Source organism: Erythrolamprus reginae, chromosome 1 (assembly GCF_031021105.1).
Source record: "Erythrolamprus reginae isolate rEryReg1 chromosome 1, rEryReg1.hap1, whole genome shotgun sequence".
Classification (NCBI taxonomy): Eukaryota; Metazoa; Chordata; class Lepidosauria; order Squamata; family Dipsadidae; genus Erythrolamprus; species Erythrolamprus reginae.
In genome coordinates this window covers 412,127,584-412,147,476 of record NC_091950.1, presented here as the reverse complement: position 1 = coordinate 412,147,476, position 19,893 = coordinate 412,127,584, and the positions used below count along the sequence as shown (strand labels likewise).

At 42.0% G+C, this 19,893-nt stretch overlaps 1 protein-coding gene across 2 annotated transcripts in view; it reads left to right on the top strand.

Annotated features, from left to right (window-relative positions):
- NLK (nemo like kinase) overlaps positions 1 to 19,893 on the top strand; it is a 152,082-nt gene that overhangs the window by 118,648 nt on the left and 13,541 nt on the right. For both annotated transcript variants that reach the window (XM_070735249.1, XM_070735250.1), the window contains exons 7-8: positions 4,637 to 4,738; positions 8,674 to 8,760. In XM_070735249.1, coding sequence (XP_070591350.1) covers positions 4,637 to 4,738; positions 8,674 to 8,760 — 189 coding nt within the window. The remainder of the gene's footprint in view (positions 1 to 4,636; positions 4,739 to 8,673; positions 8,761 to 19,893) is intronic.

Sequence of the window (19,893 nt, the reverse complement as noted above, 5' to 3'; positions counted from 1 at the left end):
TCTATATTTCATCTTTATCAAAAAAAACACCAACCATTGTGAGGCTGATGGTTTCTGCTCTGTGTATGAAATTTGAAGCTAAGAGATTTTTTCCAATTAACATCATATACCCATTGAATGAAAGCTCAATGCCTGACTACTGACCTTTTGTCTCCACTGTTGTGTTACGGTACATTTTGATAGGAATGGTATGTCCATGTCAGTTTTATTTGTCCTAATGACCTTAAATTGATCTGCCTATGGCCTGTTTTAATTAAATTTCTTGGAAACACAGTTCATTAAAAGGACCAGGGATTCGAATTTACAATTGTCAGGATTCTCCAGGCATTTAGAGTAAGTAAATGAGGTTGCCCTCCAATTAAGTGTGGGAAGTCCACAACTTACAACAGTTCCTTTAGTGACCATTCACAAGTCACAAAGGCACTGAAAAAAGTGACTAAGGAGCATTTTTCACACATAAATAAAATGAGCTTTTAGCAACTCCATAATTATGTGATCAAAATCAGATGCTTCGCAACTGACTCATATTTATGACGGTTGCAGTGTCCTGGGCTCATGTGATCACCTTTTGCAATTTCTGACAAGCAAAGTCAACGGGGAAGCCAGACTCACTTAACAACTATATTGCTAACTTATCCACTGCAGTTTATTCACTTAACAACTGTGGCAAGGAAGGTCGTAAAATGAGGTAGAACTTGCTTAACAAATGCCTCCCTTAGCAGCAGATCTTTTGGATTCAGTTGTGGTCATAAGTCGAGGACTGCCTGTAGTCTTCAGAGGCTGAAGTCCTGCCTTCTAAGCGAGAGCCAAGTGGCTATTAGAGAAAAGATACATGTAGTCCTCACTTAGAGACCATTTGAAGTGACAACAAACCTCCCAAAAAGGTATTTACGACCTAGATTTGAAGTCCAGACGTCCACCCTCAACCCACCTCATTTGGGGCACTTGGCAACTGTTCTGTCGGGGTCTCAGGTAGAATCCTCCCAAAAATTCACAGGTACAAATTTCAGACACACACACACGTTTGAAAATTCAAAACAATGTTCTTTATAATGAAAATTCACATAAACTAAGCCCTCTTTTGGTATAGCAAAGAGCACTCATCTCCAAACAAACTGGTAATTTGTACAAGTCCCTTATCAGTTCTGTGATACTTAGCTTGCAGCTGTGAGGCAATTCACAGTCCTTATTTCACAAAGTGAAACACACTTTGCTCTGGTTTAGTTTCAAAGCGGGGAAAAATCAGCGCACAAAAAGTCAAAGTCAGTAAAGCAGTCACGAAACACAACGATCAGATAATCCTCCACAATGGCCAAACCCACAGGCTGCAATTTATAGCAGCCTCACTAATTACCACAGCCCCACCCAACTACAGGTGGCCTCATTTTCTTTGATAATAATCTCTCAGTTGTTGTTGCCTATGCATCGCTCTCCGCATGCGTGGCTGTATCATTAACTCTTGTTCTGAATCCAAGGAGGAGCTAGATAATTGATCTCCTTCTGAGCTGTCTGCCACACTCTCCTCCTCCCTGTCACTCATGTCTTCTTGGTCAGAGGAGCCTTCATCATCAGATTCCACTGAGGGCAAAACAGGCCTGCAGCATGTGGATGTCTCCCCCACATCCACAGTCCTTGGGGCAGGACCTGGGCCAGAGCTAACCACAACAGCAACTACCCTAATTTACCACAATTGGCAGCATTCCTGGGTCACATGACCATGAGTGATGATGGGTTTTTTGTGCTGGAAACCAGTGTTTACTGGTTTACTGGCAAAAAAAAAAATGATGGCTTCACTTCATGAAGAGCATACGTTTAATGGCAGCATTCACTTAATGACTACCACAAAATAAGGTCATGAAATCGGATCACTCACATAATGACCCGCTTAACATCCGGCATAACTTTGAACCGTCATTTGAGCCCAGTTACACTTGTAAGTCAAGGACGACCTGTATTATTCTATGCTAGTGCCCAAACTAGAGAGTTTTCTCCGCAGACACATTTGAATGCTTTCATTTATTTATTTGCTTATATGGGGTTTATATAGCTTCCCACTCGGGATGCAATTTTAGGCGGCTAACAGAAGGTTGAAAACATAATAGATAAATAGAAATCCATTAAAAAACACATCCCACACCAGAGAGAGCTCACTTGCAAAAGTTGATGTGCTGACCTGACTCAGAGCCTGGGGAAAATGGATCTTCAATGTCTTTTTGAGGAGATGCTGTTGCAGTCACAGTGACAACGAAGACAAATCTCCTAGGTCCCATCACAGAGGTCTTCAAACTGGGCAACTTTTAAGACTTGTGGATTTCAGGTCTCAGAATTCTCCAGCCAGCTATGCTTTCTGGGAGTTGAAGTCCACAAATCTTAAAGTTGCCAAGTTTGTGGACCCCTGTTTCATCGGATGACACTGCTTGGGATCTGATGCATGCCACTCATGATTTTGCTGGATAGGCAGGTATGGCCTAACAAATATTTTGGAGCTGGGCCATGAAGTGTCATTGAATGTGGCACTTAGCATCTTCAATTACACTTGGAAGTCAGTTGGTCACTAGGGCAGCAGGGTAGACCAGTGTGTACTAGTCTTGCTTTTGCGTTTTGGACTAGAATTCTCTTGGCAACATAAATGTGAAGTTCATTGTGATCTTTGGAGTTTTTAATAATATTTAAAATTATTTGTTTGTCTACTGCTTGTTCTGTCGGGCTCTCTGGTAGAATCCTCCCAAAAATTCACAGGTACAAATTTCAGACACACACACGTTTGAAAATTCAAAACAATGTTCTTTATAATGAAAATTCACTTAAACCAAGCCCTCTTTTGGTATAGCAAAGAGCACTCGTCTCCAAACAAACTGGTAATTTGTACAAGTCCCTTATCAGTTCTGAGATACTTAGCTTGCAGCTGTGAGGCAATTCACAGTCCTTCGTCTTTCACAAAGTGAAACACACTTTGCCCTGGTTTAGTTTCAAAGCAGGGGAAAATCAGCACACAAAAGGTCGAAGTCAGCAAGGCAGGCACGAAACACAATGATCAGATAATCCTCCACAATAGCCAAACCCACAGGCTGCTATTTATAGCAGCCTCACTAATTACCACAGCCCCACCCAACCACAGGTGGCCTCATTTTCTTTGATAATAATCTCTCAGTTGTTGTTGCCTATGCATCGCTCTCCGCATGCGTGGCTGTATCATTAACTCTTGTTCTGAATCCAAGGAGGAGATAGATAATTGATCTCCTTCTGAGCTGACTGCCCCACTCTCCTCCTCCCTGTCACTCATGTCTTCTTGGTCTGAGGAGCCTTCATCAGCAGATTCCACCAGGGGGGGCAAAACAGGCCTGCAGCATGTGGATGTCTCCCCCACATCCACAGTCCTTGGGGCAGGAGGTGGGCCAGAGCTAACCACAACACTGCTTTTACTATTATCTTTGTGGTTTCATTGCATTTGTTGCTTCTGTATAAAGTGATTGTATTACTTAGGTCGAAAGCTATTGCAGGTAGCCTTTGACTTACAACTATTTGTTTAGTGACCATTGGAAGTTACAACAGCACTGGAAAAATGTGACTTAAGACTGTTTTTCATATTTATGACCATTGCCGCATCCCCCTGATTACATGATCAAAATTCGGATGCTTGGCAACCGGCTCATATTTATGACCACTTGAAGCATCCCAGGTGTCATCTGATCACCTGTTGAAACTTTCTGACAAACCACGTCAGTGGTGAAGCCAGATTCATTGCACAACTGCAGTGGTTGAATTTACAACTGTGATAAGAAAGGTTGTAAAATGGGCAAAACTTACTTCACAACTGTCTTGCTTAGCAACAGAAATGGCCTCAATTGTGGTCATAAGTCAATAACTACCTGTATATAAAAGCTACACATAGGTTCACTTGCCCCAGTTTCAAAGAATACCTAAACGTAGTGAGGAAACAGACAGGGTAGTAACACTATTGCATTTTCTCAGTATATGTGGTTGGGCGGTAGGAAAAGCAAGTTAGGATGCTTGGCTGCATAGCTAGAGGTATAACAAGCAGGAAGAGGGAGATTGTGATCCCGCTATCTAGAGTGCTGGTGAGACCACATTTGGAATACTGTGTTCACTTCTGGAGACCTCACCTACAAAAAGATATTGACAAAATTGAACGGGTCCAAAGACGGGCTACAAGAATGGTGGAAGGTCTTAAGCATAAAACGTATCAGGAAAGACTTCATGAACTCAATCTGTATAGTCTGGAGGAGAGAAGGAAAAGGGGGGACATGATCGAAACATTTAAATATGTTAAAGGGTTAAATAAGGTTCAGGAGGGAAGTGTTTTTAATAGGAAAGTGAACAGAAGAACAAGGGGACACAATCTGAAGTTAGTTGGTGGAAAGATCAAAAGCAAATATTATTTTACTGAAAGAGTAGTAGATCCTTGGAACAAACTTCCAGCAGACGTGGTTGGTAAATCCACAGTACAGTAACTGAATTTAAACATGCCTGGGATAAACATATATCCATTGTAAGATAAAATACAGGAAATAGTATAAGGGCAGACTAGATGGACCATGAGGTCTTTTTCTGCCGTCAGTCTTCTATGTTTCTAAAATAAAATTGGAATGCTGGTTTATTTTTCCCATTTCTGCAGTTGGATTTGATCACAGATCTTTTGGGGACACCGTCACTGGAAGCAATGAGGACAGCTTGTGAAGGCGCCAAGGCTCACATACTCAGGGGTCCTCATAAACAGGTGGAGTGATTCTTTTCTAATTTGGAGAAATTGGTAATGCAAAATCTTCTAATGGCAACTTTTAATTTTCATTCTAAGAACAATACCTGATTGGGATTTATACTGGGACCAATCACAAAGCAATTTATCTCAGCTATGCAGAACTGATACTTAATATGTCATGCTCTCTGGCTTTTATGGAAGTTAAAATTTTGATGCAGAGAGTGGGTATGACCTGAGGAGAGTGGAACTTTTATATGTAATAATACAAAGACATGCTAAGGAAAAGAGATCTTTTGCATTCCTGGGCATTAAGTACAGCCTGTGAACCAATTACAATGAGGCTAAAATAGATTGAAATGACCCACTTACCTTAGTTTGGACAGATGCTACCAGGGACCGACGATAATTTTAAAAACATAACGTCCATTTGTTTTACCATCTCTTGTTTTGGGTATTTCAGCCAAAAGGTATGAAATCAAATATAATGGCTGGAGATAATAAAATAGATATATAATATCTATTTTAGGATGTCACCCATTTTGTTTGAGTAACCATTGTTCTGATGGCACTTCTTCTCAACAGGAAATTCTGATGTGTAATAATTGAAAATATTTGCAGTGCAAAAATACTAATTATATAAACATCATTTTACAATATGATGAAAACTGCATATACCCAACTTTTAAAAACATAAGGAATGGAGTGGGTTTTTTTTAGTGTGTTGGAAGAGGGAACTTCTGCTGCAACTTGAATTCTATTTAGAGTTATATACATGTAGCAGGGCCACAGGTAATAATAGTGATGTGGAATTATACTCAAGGTTTTCTCAGTTACTCTTAACAGAAGGGAGTACTTTGTATATGGGTTTCCTTTGTCAAGTGGTCCAGGTGTCTCCACTCGACCACCTACAATTTCAATGAAACTTTGCACATATATTCCTTATGGTATAAAACTGAGGTGTGCAAAGTTTTAGTCCTAAAATTTTGCACATCTCAGTTTTATACCATAAGGAATATATATGCAAAGTTTCATTGAAATTGAAGGTGGTTGAGTGGGGACGATTCTTAAAATTGGTCCACTTGACAAAGAATGACCCATATGGAAATGCAGTGGAGGGACAAGAAATGAGAGATGGAAAGAAAGTCTCCCCTCTCCCCCCAAAAAATCCATAATATTTCAGAGTTGTTCTAAGGTGTTGTTATAATCACCTTGTATAACTGGCCAGATTTACAATTCCTGGAAATATAGCCTTACATCGATGCAGGCGGAGTGTCCTAAGATCAGCTGATGGATTTTCCAATTTTAAAAGTACTACTAATAAAGATTTATTGTATTCTTAGTCGCAATCAGCAGTCTTGGCCTAACACAACTTTTAAAAACATAAGGAATAGAGTGGGGTTTTTTTAGTGTGTTGGAAGAGGGAACTTCTGCTGCAACTTGACTTCTATTTAGAGTTATATACTTGTAGCAGGGCCACAGGTAATAATAGTAATGTGGAATTATACTCAAGGTTTTCTCAGTTACTCTTAACAGAAGGGAGTACTTTGTATATGGGTCTTTCTTTGTCAAGTGGTCCAGGTGTCTCCACTCGACCACCTACAATTTCAATGAAACTTTGCACATATTATTCCATATGGTATATATATATATATATATAGAACTGGTGTAGAACAACTGTCATATTTGTGAAACGCGATGGGATCCTACTATCATCCTTCAAGAATATTCATTCTCATGGTGTCCTAATTCATATGGAAAGGATCCTATGAAACCTTTTATAAATCTTTGTTCTGTAATGCTAGCTAGCATCTCACCTTTTATGTTAATGTTACATAAATTGATACGGCAAAAGCTTGATTGCTTAGTTTTACTTCAAACTGAAGATGTGTTGGTTCTTGGTTAGATGTAAGCAGAGATGGGGTCCTCCTGGTTCGGACCGGTTCGCCTGGACCATTAGCAAGCTACTGGTGATGTCACAGTGATGTCACGGAACAGGTTCTGTCAGTGCTGGTCCATGGATGCCGCCACCCTTTTTTTTTCTTCTGCGCATGTGCAGAAGCTCAGTTTCCAACACTGCACATGAGTCACCATCTTGTTTTCAAGGGTTTGTGGGGGGGGGAGGATTTTTTTTTATTTTCTGGCACTGTGCATATGCACCCATGTGCTGTGGGAGGAAGCAAACCAGCAGTGAGGTAAGTTAGAGCAGTGTTTCCCAACCTTGGCAACTTGAAGATATTTGGACTTCAACTCCCAGAATTCCCCAGCCAGCGTTTTCTATCATCCTTGAGATAACAAAAAAATGAAACAGAATGGATATTCCGAAATCTCCCAGGGAGCTTCCATGGCTGAGGATAGACATGGATCCCCATGGTTCAGGTCCAGTTACTCAATTATTACACCACACTGGTGAGAATATTTATGAAATATAAATCAGATCAATATTTTGACATTAATGTGGCAGTGGAGCCTTTATTCTTGCTTAGTCCTCTCAATTCAAAAGTTGAAAGGAGTATAAATTGGGGAAACCCACAAAAAAGGAGACCCTTTCTTGAAAGTTTTTAACCCAACTGAATTAATATAATCCCAGCCATAATCCAAAGCAGAAGCATTTTAAAGAACTGAAATGAGCTGCTACTGAAATCTCTAAAGCTAATCTATTTATCCACATTTCTAGATCAAAGATAGTTATTTCTTACAAGGTGTACATTGAATGAAAAGTGAAGAGAAAGGACATTTCTGGAAATGTAAATGTTATGGGGACAAGGAAATGATTTCATATTGTTTATACCAGTGTTTCCCAACCTTGGCAACTTGAAGATATTTGGACTTCAACTCCCAGAATTCCCCAGCCAGCGAATGCTGGCTGGGGAATTCTGGGAGTTGAAGTCCAAATATCTTCAAGTTGCCAAGGTTGGGAAACACTGAGTTAGAGTATAAGACATTCCTCCCACATATCAATAACAATTAATCACCTGCCAATAATAGGAGGAAAATTATATAATCATTTCCTTCTTGTTTCTAATGGTTTTTCCCAACTCGTGCACATGTTACATCTATAATGCTTTCTTTTTTAGAATTTGCATAGTAAAGCAGGGTTTTTTAGAAGCACCACACTAAGAAAACAATAGTGTAGGAAGTGATGAAGACCAACCCGCTTCTAAACTCATTACATTTTAATATGATTTCTTTTTTTGTCTAAGGAAAAACAAAACAGCTTTTACATTTGCATAAAGAGGTTAGATCTATTTTTAGTTACCTACATTCCTTTTGAACTTTAGAGGTCATTTTTCTCTCTCTTCATTCTAATGTAAAGTTCTTTAAGCCCTTTAAGGCTTAATCGCTCTATGACCTTACTTAGGAACAACTAAATCAGTGAGTGTTATAGGGTCAGAGTGTCATAGGGTCAGCTAGAAGAAGAAGAGAGAGGGGGCCTGTGGATAATGCTTCCCCATTCATCTCAGGTGCCTGTTAGGAATTCTAGGAATTAATTTTTTTAATTTTTATTTATGAAATTTATTTGCTGACCATTTTTTGCTCAGGTGACTGGCTTGTGCATCAAGATAAGGCAACATATAACAGTTATAAATGTAAAATGAATTAAAATTACAAAAAATAGAACAATTAAATTTTATTTTTAATCTGCTTCCCTTTGCTGGATTTCACCTAATCTGTTTTTTGCTAGAAGAACTTGCTAGACTAACTTGTCCACTTAATTCATTTTCAAAACAGTTTTTTTTTAAAAAAATCATTAAAAAACCTCTGAACAGAATACATAATTTTATATTATATATATTTATATTTATCAGATTTGTATGCAGCCCCTCTCCGTAGACTCAGGGCGGCTAACAACAATAATAAGACAATATAGACAATTTTAGCCATGATTCAGAAAAGAATCATGCATTTTGGCATCTCAATTGACACGCGGTGCTTTTTCTCTTTTTTTTTCACAGCCATCCCTTCCTGTCCTGTATACATTATCCAGCCAAGCTACACATGAAGCCGTTCATCTCCTTTGTAGGATGTTGGTCTTCGATCCAGTAAGTTGATGCTTTGTGTTATATATCTAGAATAGAAAAGGGGGAGGGGTGGTGATAAATATAGCAAAATACAGTGATACCTTGTCTTACAAACTTAATTGGTTCCGGGACGAGGTTCTTAAGGTGAAAAGTTTGTAAGATGAAACAATGTTTCCCATAGGAATCAATGGAAAAGCGATTAATGCGTGCAAGCCCAAAATTCACCCCTTTTGCCAGCCGAAGCACCCGTTTTTGCACTGCTGGGATTCTCCAGAGGCTCCCCTCCATGGGAAACCACGAGCACTTCGCTAGCAATGGAAGTCTGGAGGTGGGGTTTCCCAGCGAAGGGAGCATCAGTGAAATTGCAGCATCGCAAAAACACCGAAGTCCTCGAAACCCCATCTCTGGACCTCTGTTTTTGTGATGCTGCAATTTCACTGAGGCTCCCCTTGCTGGGAAACCCCACCTCCAGACTTCCGTTGCCAGCGAACCACCCGTTTTTGTGCTGCTGGGATTCCCCTGCAGCATCACAAAAACACGGAAGTCTGGAGGTGGGGTTTCCCAGGCAGGGGAGCCTCAGGGAAATCACTGCAGCACAATAACGGGTGCTTTGCTGGCAACGCAGATGGGGCATCCCAGCAGCGGCGGTGGGTTTGTAAGGTGAAAATAGTTTGTAAGAAGAGGCAAAAAAATCTTAAACCCCGGGTTTGTATCTCGAAAAGTTTGTATGACGAGGCGTTTGTAAGACGAGGTATCACTGTATATATCATGGTCCATAAAGTATGCAGAAAAGACTTGACAAGTACGTAGCAAAGAAAAGGAAAAAAATATCCAAAGATGTGTTAGAGGAAGATGTAGAAAATGGAAAAATAGCAGAATGACTTAATGAATTCTTGGTTCTGTCCTCAATGCTGAGGTTATAGGACAGTGATGGTGAACCTTTTTTGGCTCAGGTGCCCAAAAGATGCACGCTGATGCCCACACCCATAATGCAATACCTTCCCCCCGTGCATGTGCACAACCCCCCTGTGCTGCTCCCCCGCGCATGCGCACAGGCCTCACTAAAGCCCCTGGACTTCTGATAGGCCATTTTTCACAGTCCCCAGGGTTCAAGAGGCTTTCCTGAAGCCTGGGGAGAGCAAAAACAGCCAGAAAGAAGACCAAAAATCAGCTGGCCAGCATGCACGTGCTGGAGCTGACATAGGGCAACATCTTACGTGCCTTCAGATATGGCTCGGAATGCCACCTACACATCATTGGTGTAGGACAAATACTAATCTTTTTAAATTGGGGGTTTTTAGATTGTTTTTAATATTAGATTTGTTTACATTGTCTTTTTATATTGTTGTTAGCCGCCCGAGTCTTCGGAGAGGGACAGCATACAAATCTAATTAATTGATTGATTGATTGATTGATTGATAGATAGATAGATAGATAGATAGATAGATAGATAGATAGATAGATAGTGTAGTCTTTGGTGTTGTCTGAGCTTTTCCATGTCATTCTTGTAGTTTGTCATTTTCAAATCCACATTGAAATAACTACTAGAAACATAGAAGTCTGACGGCAGAAAAAGACCTCCTGGTCCATCTAGTCTGCCCTTATACTATTTTCTGTATTTTATCTTAGGATGGATCTATGTTTATCCCAGGCATGTTTAAATTCAGTTACTGTGGATTTATCCACCACGTCTGCTGGAAGTTTGTTCCAAGGATCTACTACTCTTTCAGTAAAATAATATTTTCTCACGTTGCTTTTGATCTTTCCCCCAACTAACTTCAGATTGTGTCCCCTTGTTCTTGTGTTCACTTTCCTATTAAAAACACTTCCCTCCTGGACCTTATTTAACCCTTTAATATATTTAAATGTTTTGATCATGTCCCTCCTTTTCCTTCTGTCCTCCAGACTATACAGATTGAGTTCATTAAGTCTTTCCTGATACGTTTTGTGCTTAAGACCTTCCACCATTCTTGTAGCCCGTCTTTGGACCCGTTCAATTTTGTCAATATTTTTTTGTAGGTGAGGTCTCCAGAACTGAACACAGTGTTCCAAATGTGGTCTCACCAGCGCTCTATATAGCGGGATCATAATCTCCCTCTTCCTGCTTGTTATACCTCTAGCTATGCAGCCAAGCATTCTACTTGCTTTCCCTACCGCCTGACTGCACTGTTCACCCATTTTGAGACTGTCAGAAATCACTACCCCTAAATCCTTCTCTTCTGATCCCTCGATTTTCACGATCTCGATCTTCGCGAAACGCTATATCGCGATTTTTCCCACCCGATGATGTCACTCTCTTCCTTTCTCATCTTTCTTTCTCTCTCTCTTTCTCTATCTTGCTTCTTCCTCTCTCACACTCTCTTCCTCCCTCTCTCATCTCTTTCTTTTCTTCTCTCTCTTTCTCTATCTCTCCCCCTCTTGCTCTCGAGCGGCGGGCGGCGGGCGGGCGAGCGGCGGGCGGGCAGCAGCGAGGACCCGAAGATCGGGGTTTCCCCTTTGCGTGGGCGGCGGGGAGGACCCAGGGAAGGTTTCTTCGGCTGCCCAGCAGCTGATCTGCTCAGCAGCGCGGCAGCAGCGTGGAGCCGAAGATCGGGGTTTCCCCTTTGCGTGGGCAGCGGGGAAACCCCGATCTTCGGCTCCTCGCTGCTGCCGCGCTGCCGAGCAGATCAGCTGCTGGGCGGCCAAAGAAACCTTCCCTGGGTCTTCCCCGCCACCCACGCAAACTCCACCATCTGCGCATGCGCGGCCATGGAAAAAGGGTGCACATGCGCAGATGGTGTTTTTACTTCCGCACCACTATATCGCGAAAAATCGATTATCGCGAGGGGTCTTGGAACGTAACCCTCGCGATACTCGAGGGATCACTGTATTTGCTAACACAGAACTGCCAATACAATACTCAGATTGAGGATTCCTTTTCCCCAAGTGCATTATTTTACATTTGGAAACTGTTTCATCTCTTTTCTATAACACCATTTATACATCCTCTACAATGATAGACATTCTTAAAATCAACTTCTGAGTCCATTGTTCATAAATACCCTTCAAAATGTCCAGTGTTAAAGCATTGCTCCATTCTCAACAGTATTCTTCTCCTTTATTTATGATCTGGCATTTCTTCTAGTTCTCCCTAGAGTCCAACCTTCAAAGTCCTATCTTATCATTATTTTTCCTAAGGAATCCAAACAACAGCAATTTCCCAAAGGAAAAATCCATATAATTATATATTAATTATAATTCTTACAATTAATTTCAGAGTCTTGTTTCAAATCCATCTGGACCCTTAGCCCATTTTTAACTTTCCAAAATCAACACTATAAGCAGCTTTTTGTTGTCTATTTCAAAGAGTTTAAAAAATTATGAATTATTGAATTTATACTTGAAACTTCCTTCACTAAGGAGACTCTCTTGATGAAAGAGATAAAAGCATGACAGTCTGAAGGCTCTTAGAATTTGAACAACAGTTTTTAAAATCAAAAATTATTTAAAAATGAGCTTTTTATCCATATAGGCGGCTCTTTTACAAATGGGGGCTTAGTTGGGCGCCCTTAACTCCAGCTGCACGACTCATAAGCTGACTGGAAAAACCTTTGGTTTCTGCAGCCTACTCACAAAGAGCAGCTACACAGAGTACATGTGGGCAAACTCATGATCTCTCCTTTCCCTGGAGAGATTTTGCCAGCCACAATCCATCCGAACACCACTCTCCGCCGTAAATATTGTCCTCACTCCTTCAGGGAATCTAGCTCACCCGGCCTTCACTAGAGGTTTCCCTGAAGCAATATTTAAGATCCAGCCCTACTAAATGAAAATTGGAAAGATTAAATGACAATTATGTATTAACATAGACACTAGGTGGGACTGGTCTCTGGGTGTCACACGACTTTCGTTGCCAATGACAATTCGTTGCTTTGACAATGACAATAAATTTATTATTATTATTATTATTATTATTATTATTATTATTATTATTATTATTATTATTATAACAGGGATCAGCAACCTGTGGCTCTGGAGCCACATGTGGCTCTTTCATCCCTCTGTTGCAGATCTGTCACCGCTTAGAAACAAACAAGATAATAACTAGCAGCCAACATGGGTTTGTCTGGAATAAATCATGCCAAACCAATCTCATCTCATTTTTCAACACCTATATGGATAGCCTAGAGAAAAGGTGGGCCAGAGCGGACATGATAGCAGTCTACAAGTATACGAGGGGATGTCACAGAGAGGAGGGGATCACTTTATTCTCCAGGGCACCGGAGGGCCAGATGAGGAACAATGGCTGGAAGGTGACCAAGGAGAGATTCAACATGGAGATAAGGAGGAACTTCCTGACGGTCAGAGCGATCAACCAATGGAACAACCTACCAGCGGATGTTGTGAACTCCAACACTCTGGACATTTTTAAGAAAAGATTGAACTGCCACTTGACTGGTGTGCTATAGGGTTCCTGCTTGGGCAGGGGGTTGAACTTGATGGCCTTCATGGTCCCTTTCAACTCTAACAATAAACCCTGACAAATCAGTAGACCAGCAAATGCAGTGGACCTAGTATACTTGGACTTCAATGAAACATTCGATAAAGTGGACCACAACCTACTATTCAGCAAATTGGAAAATCCCAAAGTGGAATAGACAATAACACAACCAGATGGATTAACAATTGGCTGACCAACCGTACCCAACAAATAGTCCTCAATGGATCCAAATCCACATGGAAAGAAGTATGCAGTGGTACCACAAGGTTCAGTCCCAGGCCCAATACTCTTCAACATATTCATTTAACGACCTATATGAGGGAATAGAAGGGGAACTAATCAAATTGGCAGATGACACTAAGCTGGCGGGGGTAGCCAATACCCCAGAGCAGTGTTTCCCAACCTTGGCAACTTGAAGATATCTGGACTTCAACTCCCAGAAGTTCCCAGCCAGCTTTTGCTGGCTGGGGAATTCTGGGAGTTGAAGTCCAGATATCTTCAAGTTGCCAAGGTCGGGAAACACTGCCCCAGAGGACAGGCTCAAAATACAGAAGAATCTTGATAGATTAGTACTGTGGATTCAAACTAACAAAATGAAGTTCATTGTAGAGAAAAGTAAAATTTTACACCGAGGTAAGAAAACCTAAGACACACGTACAAACTAGGCAAAACCACACTCAACAATAGTGACTGTGAGAGAGATCTCGGAGTCTTCGTGGACAACCAACTAAATATGAGCCAGCAATGTAGCGGCTAAAAAAGCCAACACAATGTTGAACTGTATCAACAGAGGTATACACTCCAAGACTAGTGGGGTACTAATATCACTCTATAATGCCCTAATTAGATCACACCTAGAGTACTGAATTCAGTTTGGGTCACTACACTATAAAAAAGACGTTGAAACTCTAGAGAAAATGCAGAAGAGAGCAACCAGAATGATAAAGGGACTAGAAACAAAACATGAGAAAAGGTTGCAGGAACTGGGCTTAGTCTACAAATACTTGAGGGGCTGCCACAGAGAGGAGAGGGTCACACTGTTTTTCACAGCACCAGAGGGCCAGATAAGGAGCAACGGATAGAAACTGACCAATGAGAGATTCAATCTGGAATTAAGGAAGAATTTTCTGACAGTGAGAGCGATCAACCAGTGGAACGGCTTGCCAGCGGAGGTTATGAACGCCCCAACATTTGATACTTTCGAAAAGAGATTTTTGTATATCTGGGCTTTTCCTATATCTTTCACTTTTCTTCTTTATATGCTATTCTAATAGCAAATCCTACATAATAGTTACTGCATTACATTCTTGATTAAATTATCTTTCTATTGATATGTAATTTTATGGTACTATTCAAAAAAAAGTGGTGTTATTAGCCAACAAATATTCCACATTTTCCCCAAAAGGTTTCCACAATTTTGGCCATTATTGTAGTTGAACTCATAATACTTTACCTCCTATTACTTTGGCAACTAAAGAGACTACGGTAAAGAAAGGAAGTCTCCTTTTTGTGTCTATTCTACATGAGCTATTAATTTAAGGAAGATTTTAATTGACTCAGTCGTTTTGCATTATTGGAGTTTGGACATATTGTATTTGCAATGTCCTCTTACTATCTTGTTCATGAGCTCCCAAATTTTATCTGCACTGCTCCAGTGAATGCACTTTTTAAGATTGAGCATATCTGCCTCTCTTAAAAACAGGTGGTCTATGTTTTCAATCCTCAAAGGGGAAGAAGGATTCTTTTTTCGGTAGACGTTTGATGGTTCTCTCTCATAAATCCCATGTCCCTTTGACAGGGTAGCTGTGCTGAAATAGTTGTTCACCTGTGTGGCCAACCTGCCATGTTGCAGCAAATTCACTCTCCCTCCTATTGTTCTTGTGGGATTCGCATGCCTTCCTTATTGGTGTTGAAACCGGGTTTCTCTTTTTCTCTTCCGATGCTCCGATCCAGCATGCTGACCTTCGGATGTCTTCGACTTCTGCTCTGCAGAGCTATGCTGAAAAGCATCAACATTCATTATATTAGCAAACTTCCCTCATGAGAGAAATCCTTTAGCTTTTGCCATACTCGTGAGTTCTGTCGGGCTCTCTGGTAGACTCCTCCCAAAAATTCACAGGTACAAATTTCAGACACACACACACACGTTTGAAAATTCAAAACAATGTTCTTTATAATAAAAATTCACTTAAACTAAGCACTCTTTTGGTATAGCAAAGAGCACTGGTCTCCAAACGAACTGGTAATTTGTACAAGTCCCTTATCAGTTCTGTGATACTTAGTTTGCAGCTGTGAGGCAATTCACAGTCCTTCTTCTTTCACAAAGTGAAACACACTTTGCTCTGGTTTAGTTTCAAAGCATGGAAAAATCAGCACACAAAAAGTCAAAGTCAGTAAAGCAGTCACGAAACACAACGATCAGATAATCCTCCACAATGGCCAAACCCACAGGCTGCTATTTATAGCAGCCTCACTAATTACCGCAGCCCCACCCAACCACAGGTGGCCTCATTTTCTTTGATAATAATCTCTCAGTTGTTGTTGCCTATGCATCGCTCTCCGCATGCGTGGCTGTATCATTAACTCTTGTTCTGAATCCAAGGAGGAGCTAGATAATTGATCTCCTTCTGAGCTGTCTGCCACACTCTCCTCCTCCCTGTCACTCATGTCTTCTTGGTCAGAGGAGCCTTCATCAGCAGATTCCACCGGGGGCAAAACAGGCCTGCAGCATGTGGATGTCTCCCCCACATCCACAGTCCTTGGGGCAGGAGCTGGGCCAGAGCTAACCACAACATCGTAGAGGAGCAATTCACAGAAGAGGAATTCTTCTTCTTCTCTGAAAACTCTGCTTCATCTGCAGACTTAAAAAGGAAAAATGTAATGTCTATTTCCCTCTGAACAGCCCTGGAAGGCAAAGGTGGGGTGAACCATTTAAAGTGATTGGGAATCTTCTTTATCTCTCCTGCCCCTCTTTGGCAATCCATTTATTTTTCAGAACAACAGCTGCTTTAAAGCTGTGAAGAACTGAACTGTGTCTTTGGGGCAGAAAATGACCGTTATAAAGCCAAATTCTACTTTCTTATCTCAGTATTCAGCATAATGAATAATTCCATGCCTTTATTTATTCAGCATAATGAATAATTCCATGCCTTTATTTGTGCAGCACACTGTATTACATCTCTACATTCACATCAGACTTTGGCTTTGCACAAAGTGTTACGTATTGGTAGCAGTCTTGCACAAACATTTTCAGAGCTGTGGTCTTTTGTAGCATTTTTTGGAGACGGCAAAGGCCAGATCCTACAACTTGATCTTTCCATGAGTCTCTTAAGCTGCAGCTACTACAGTTCGGTAATTTATCATGTTCTTGATGGCAGATGACCTGCCAGGAGAATATTATAAAGTTCTCTTACAGCCAGTTCTCCCTGCATTCCACATGGTGTCCCGAGGGATAACCATGATAGAATTTCTCATATAAAGCATTAATATGTGATTGAAGCCAAATGTGGTGCAAGAATGAGCGGGAAGTATCATAGCTAAGAGGTAGGGCATATATTTTGTATGCAGAAGGCAGCAAAGTTCATTCCTGTTATGCCAGTTCTCTTTTTAAAAGAGAATGGCATAACAATATACAGATAGTTCTCAGCTGTGCTGACCAGAACATAGAGGGACACGACACTGGTACCAGACTTCTTCCCCCAAAAGGCCTGCCTTCTGTCTCCTATCAAAACATCCTGTCTGTCACCACCTGAATATACTGAGTCGTCCTAATGGCACGTGTGCTACAGGTGGCACACAGAGCCATATCAGAAGGCACGCAAGGCATTGCCCTATGTCAGCTCCATCATGTATGCATTTATTTATTTATTTATTGGATTTGTATGCCGCCCCTCTCTGCAGACTCGGGGCGGCTAACAACAATGTTAGGCTTCCCCCTAGGCTTATAGAATTTATACATGGTATGCTTGTATGTATGATTGGTTCTTTAAATTGGGGTTTTTTAGATTATTTTTAATATTAGATTTGTTTACATTGTCTTTTTTATTGTTGTTAGCCGCCCCGAGTCTTCGGAGAGGGGCGGCATACAAATCAAATCAAATAAATAAATAAATAAATAAATGATAAAAAACAACATGTAACAATCCAATTTAATAAAACAACTAAAACCCCTTATTATAAAAACCAAACATACACACAAACATAACATGCATAACTTGTAATGGCCTAGGGGGAAGGAATATCTTAACTCCCCCATGCCTGGTGACAAAGGTGGGTCTTGAGTAATTTGCGAAAGACAAGGAGGGTGGGGGCCGTTCTAATCTCTGGGGGGAGTTGATTCCAGAGGGCCAGGGCCGCCACAGATAAGACTCTTCCCCTGGGACCCGCCAAACGACATTGTTTGGTCGACAGGACCCGGAGAAGGCCAACTCTGTGGGACCTTATCGACCGCTGGGATTCATGCGGTAGAAGGCGGTTCCAGATGTATTCTGGCCCAATGCCATGTAGGGATTTAAAGGTCATTACCAGCACTTTGAATTGTGACTGGAAACCGTGCATGTGCTGGCCACCTGATTTTTGGCCTTGGGGAAGACCATTTCACCCTTCAGAGGCTTCAGGGAAATTTCCTGAAGCCCCAGAGAGTGAAAAAACACCCAACAGACAAAATGGAAATTTGAAAAAGCAGATTTCTGGTTTGCTTATTGTGCTGTTTTTGCACTCTGGGACTTCAGGAAAGTTCCCTGAAGCCTCCAGAGTGCAAAAAACAGCATAACAGGCAAACCGGATATCTGCTTTTTTGAATTTCCATTTTGCCCATTGGGCGGTTTTTTTGCTGTCCCAGGTTTCAGTGAGGCCTGTGTGCATGCATAGGAACAGGGGGACGCATGTGCAGGGGTAGCATAGGGCTGTGCGCACAGGCCTGGAGGGAGGGAATTAGTGTGCGTGCATTCCTTTCCCCCCACCAACTCTTGCCTCCTGACTCCCCTGGCTAGGAACCCCTCCATCCACTCATATAACTCAGGCACCCTGCTACCAGCCCAAGATGTAGAACTGAGCCCCCCCTCCCCCCCACTTTCCTTTAGCTCTCATTCTTAGCACCATCAAGAACCTTAGGCCACTGGCCCCACTCCCCTCCAACTGCTACTAATTTAAAGGTAAAGGTTTCCTGTCTAGTTGTGACTGGCTCTAGAGCAGTGTTTCCCAACCTTGGCAACTTGAAGATATTTGGACTTCAACTCCCAGAATTCCCCAGCCAGCGGAATTCTGGGAGTTGAAGTCCAAATATCTTCAAGTTGCCAAGGTTGGGAAACACTGCCATAGAGGGTGGTGCTCATCTGTGTTTCTTAGCCACGGGAAGTCCGAAGACATTTTTTGTCGTCATGCCAGCATGATTATACGCTGAGACACACAACACGCCTGTTATCTTCCCACCAAAGTTTTACCTATTTGCCTACTTGCATTTGGATGTTTCGAACTGCTAGGTTGGCAACAGCTGGGGCAAGTAACGGGAGCTCACCCCGTCGTACAGCATTCAGGGTTTGAACCCAAGACCGTTAGCTTTCCAGTTGATAAGTTCAGCCTTTTTAAACGCTGAGCCATCACACTCTATAGGTCAGTGATGTCGAACCTATGGCATGGGTGCCGTAGGTGGCACGTGGAGCCATATCTGCTGGCACGCGAACTATTGCCCTTGATCAGCTCCAACGTGCATATGTGTGCTGGTTTTTTGCCTCGCACAGAGGCTCTGGGAGGGCGCTTTTGGCTTCCAAAGATCCTCCAGGGGGATGGGAGAGGGCATTTTTACTCTCCCGTGGCTCCAGGAAAGCCTTTGAATCCTGTGGAGGGCCAAACACAAGCCTACTGGGCCCACCAGAAGTTGGGAAATAGGCCATTTCTGGTCTTCAGAGGGCCTCCAGGAGGCAGGGGAAGCTATTTTCGCCCTCCCCAGGCATTGAATTATGGATGTGGGCACTCGCGCATGCATGATAGTGCATGCCCATGCTCTTTCGGCACCCAAAGGAAAAAAGGTTTGCCACCATTGCTATAGGTTAACCGTATTTAAATATAAAATGGTTTTCTGGGTGATGATAGGCTTCTGTATGCCTCACAAATAATTTCAGTGGAGCACTTTGGCCTCTCCGTGAGCACAGCAGTTCTCTGCTAATCATTAATGTCAATTCATGCAGTTACTCTTAAAACAGGTCCAATTTGTTTTCAGGCTTGCATGGAAACCTGTGAAAAGGCAGGCGCCTTTAATGAGTAGCTGGGGGGGGGGGGTTGTGCTGTAGTTTTGCTGGCGATTTGTGCTCCAGGGGCCTAAGGAGTGCTGTTTTCAACAGTATTGGCTGTTTAATAGCTGGTTCTACCTAAAGTGGGTTTAGGGCAGACAGGGATAGCTTCTTATTGAAATACATCAGTCCAGTGTTTCTCAACTTGGACCGTTTGAAGATGTGTGGACTTCAACTCCCAGAATTCCCTAGCCAGCAACGCTGGCTGGGGAATTCTGGGAGTTGAAGTCCACACATCTTCAAACAGCTGAGGTTGAGAAACACTGCATTAGTCTATGGCTGTGATGGCACTAGTGGCACGCAGAGCCATATTGGTGGGCACACAAGCTTAGGTCCAGTACACATTCACACGTCAGGGAGCTGATTTTCGGGCCTCCTGGGCCTCTG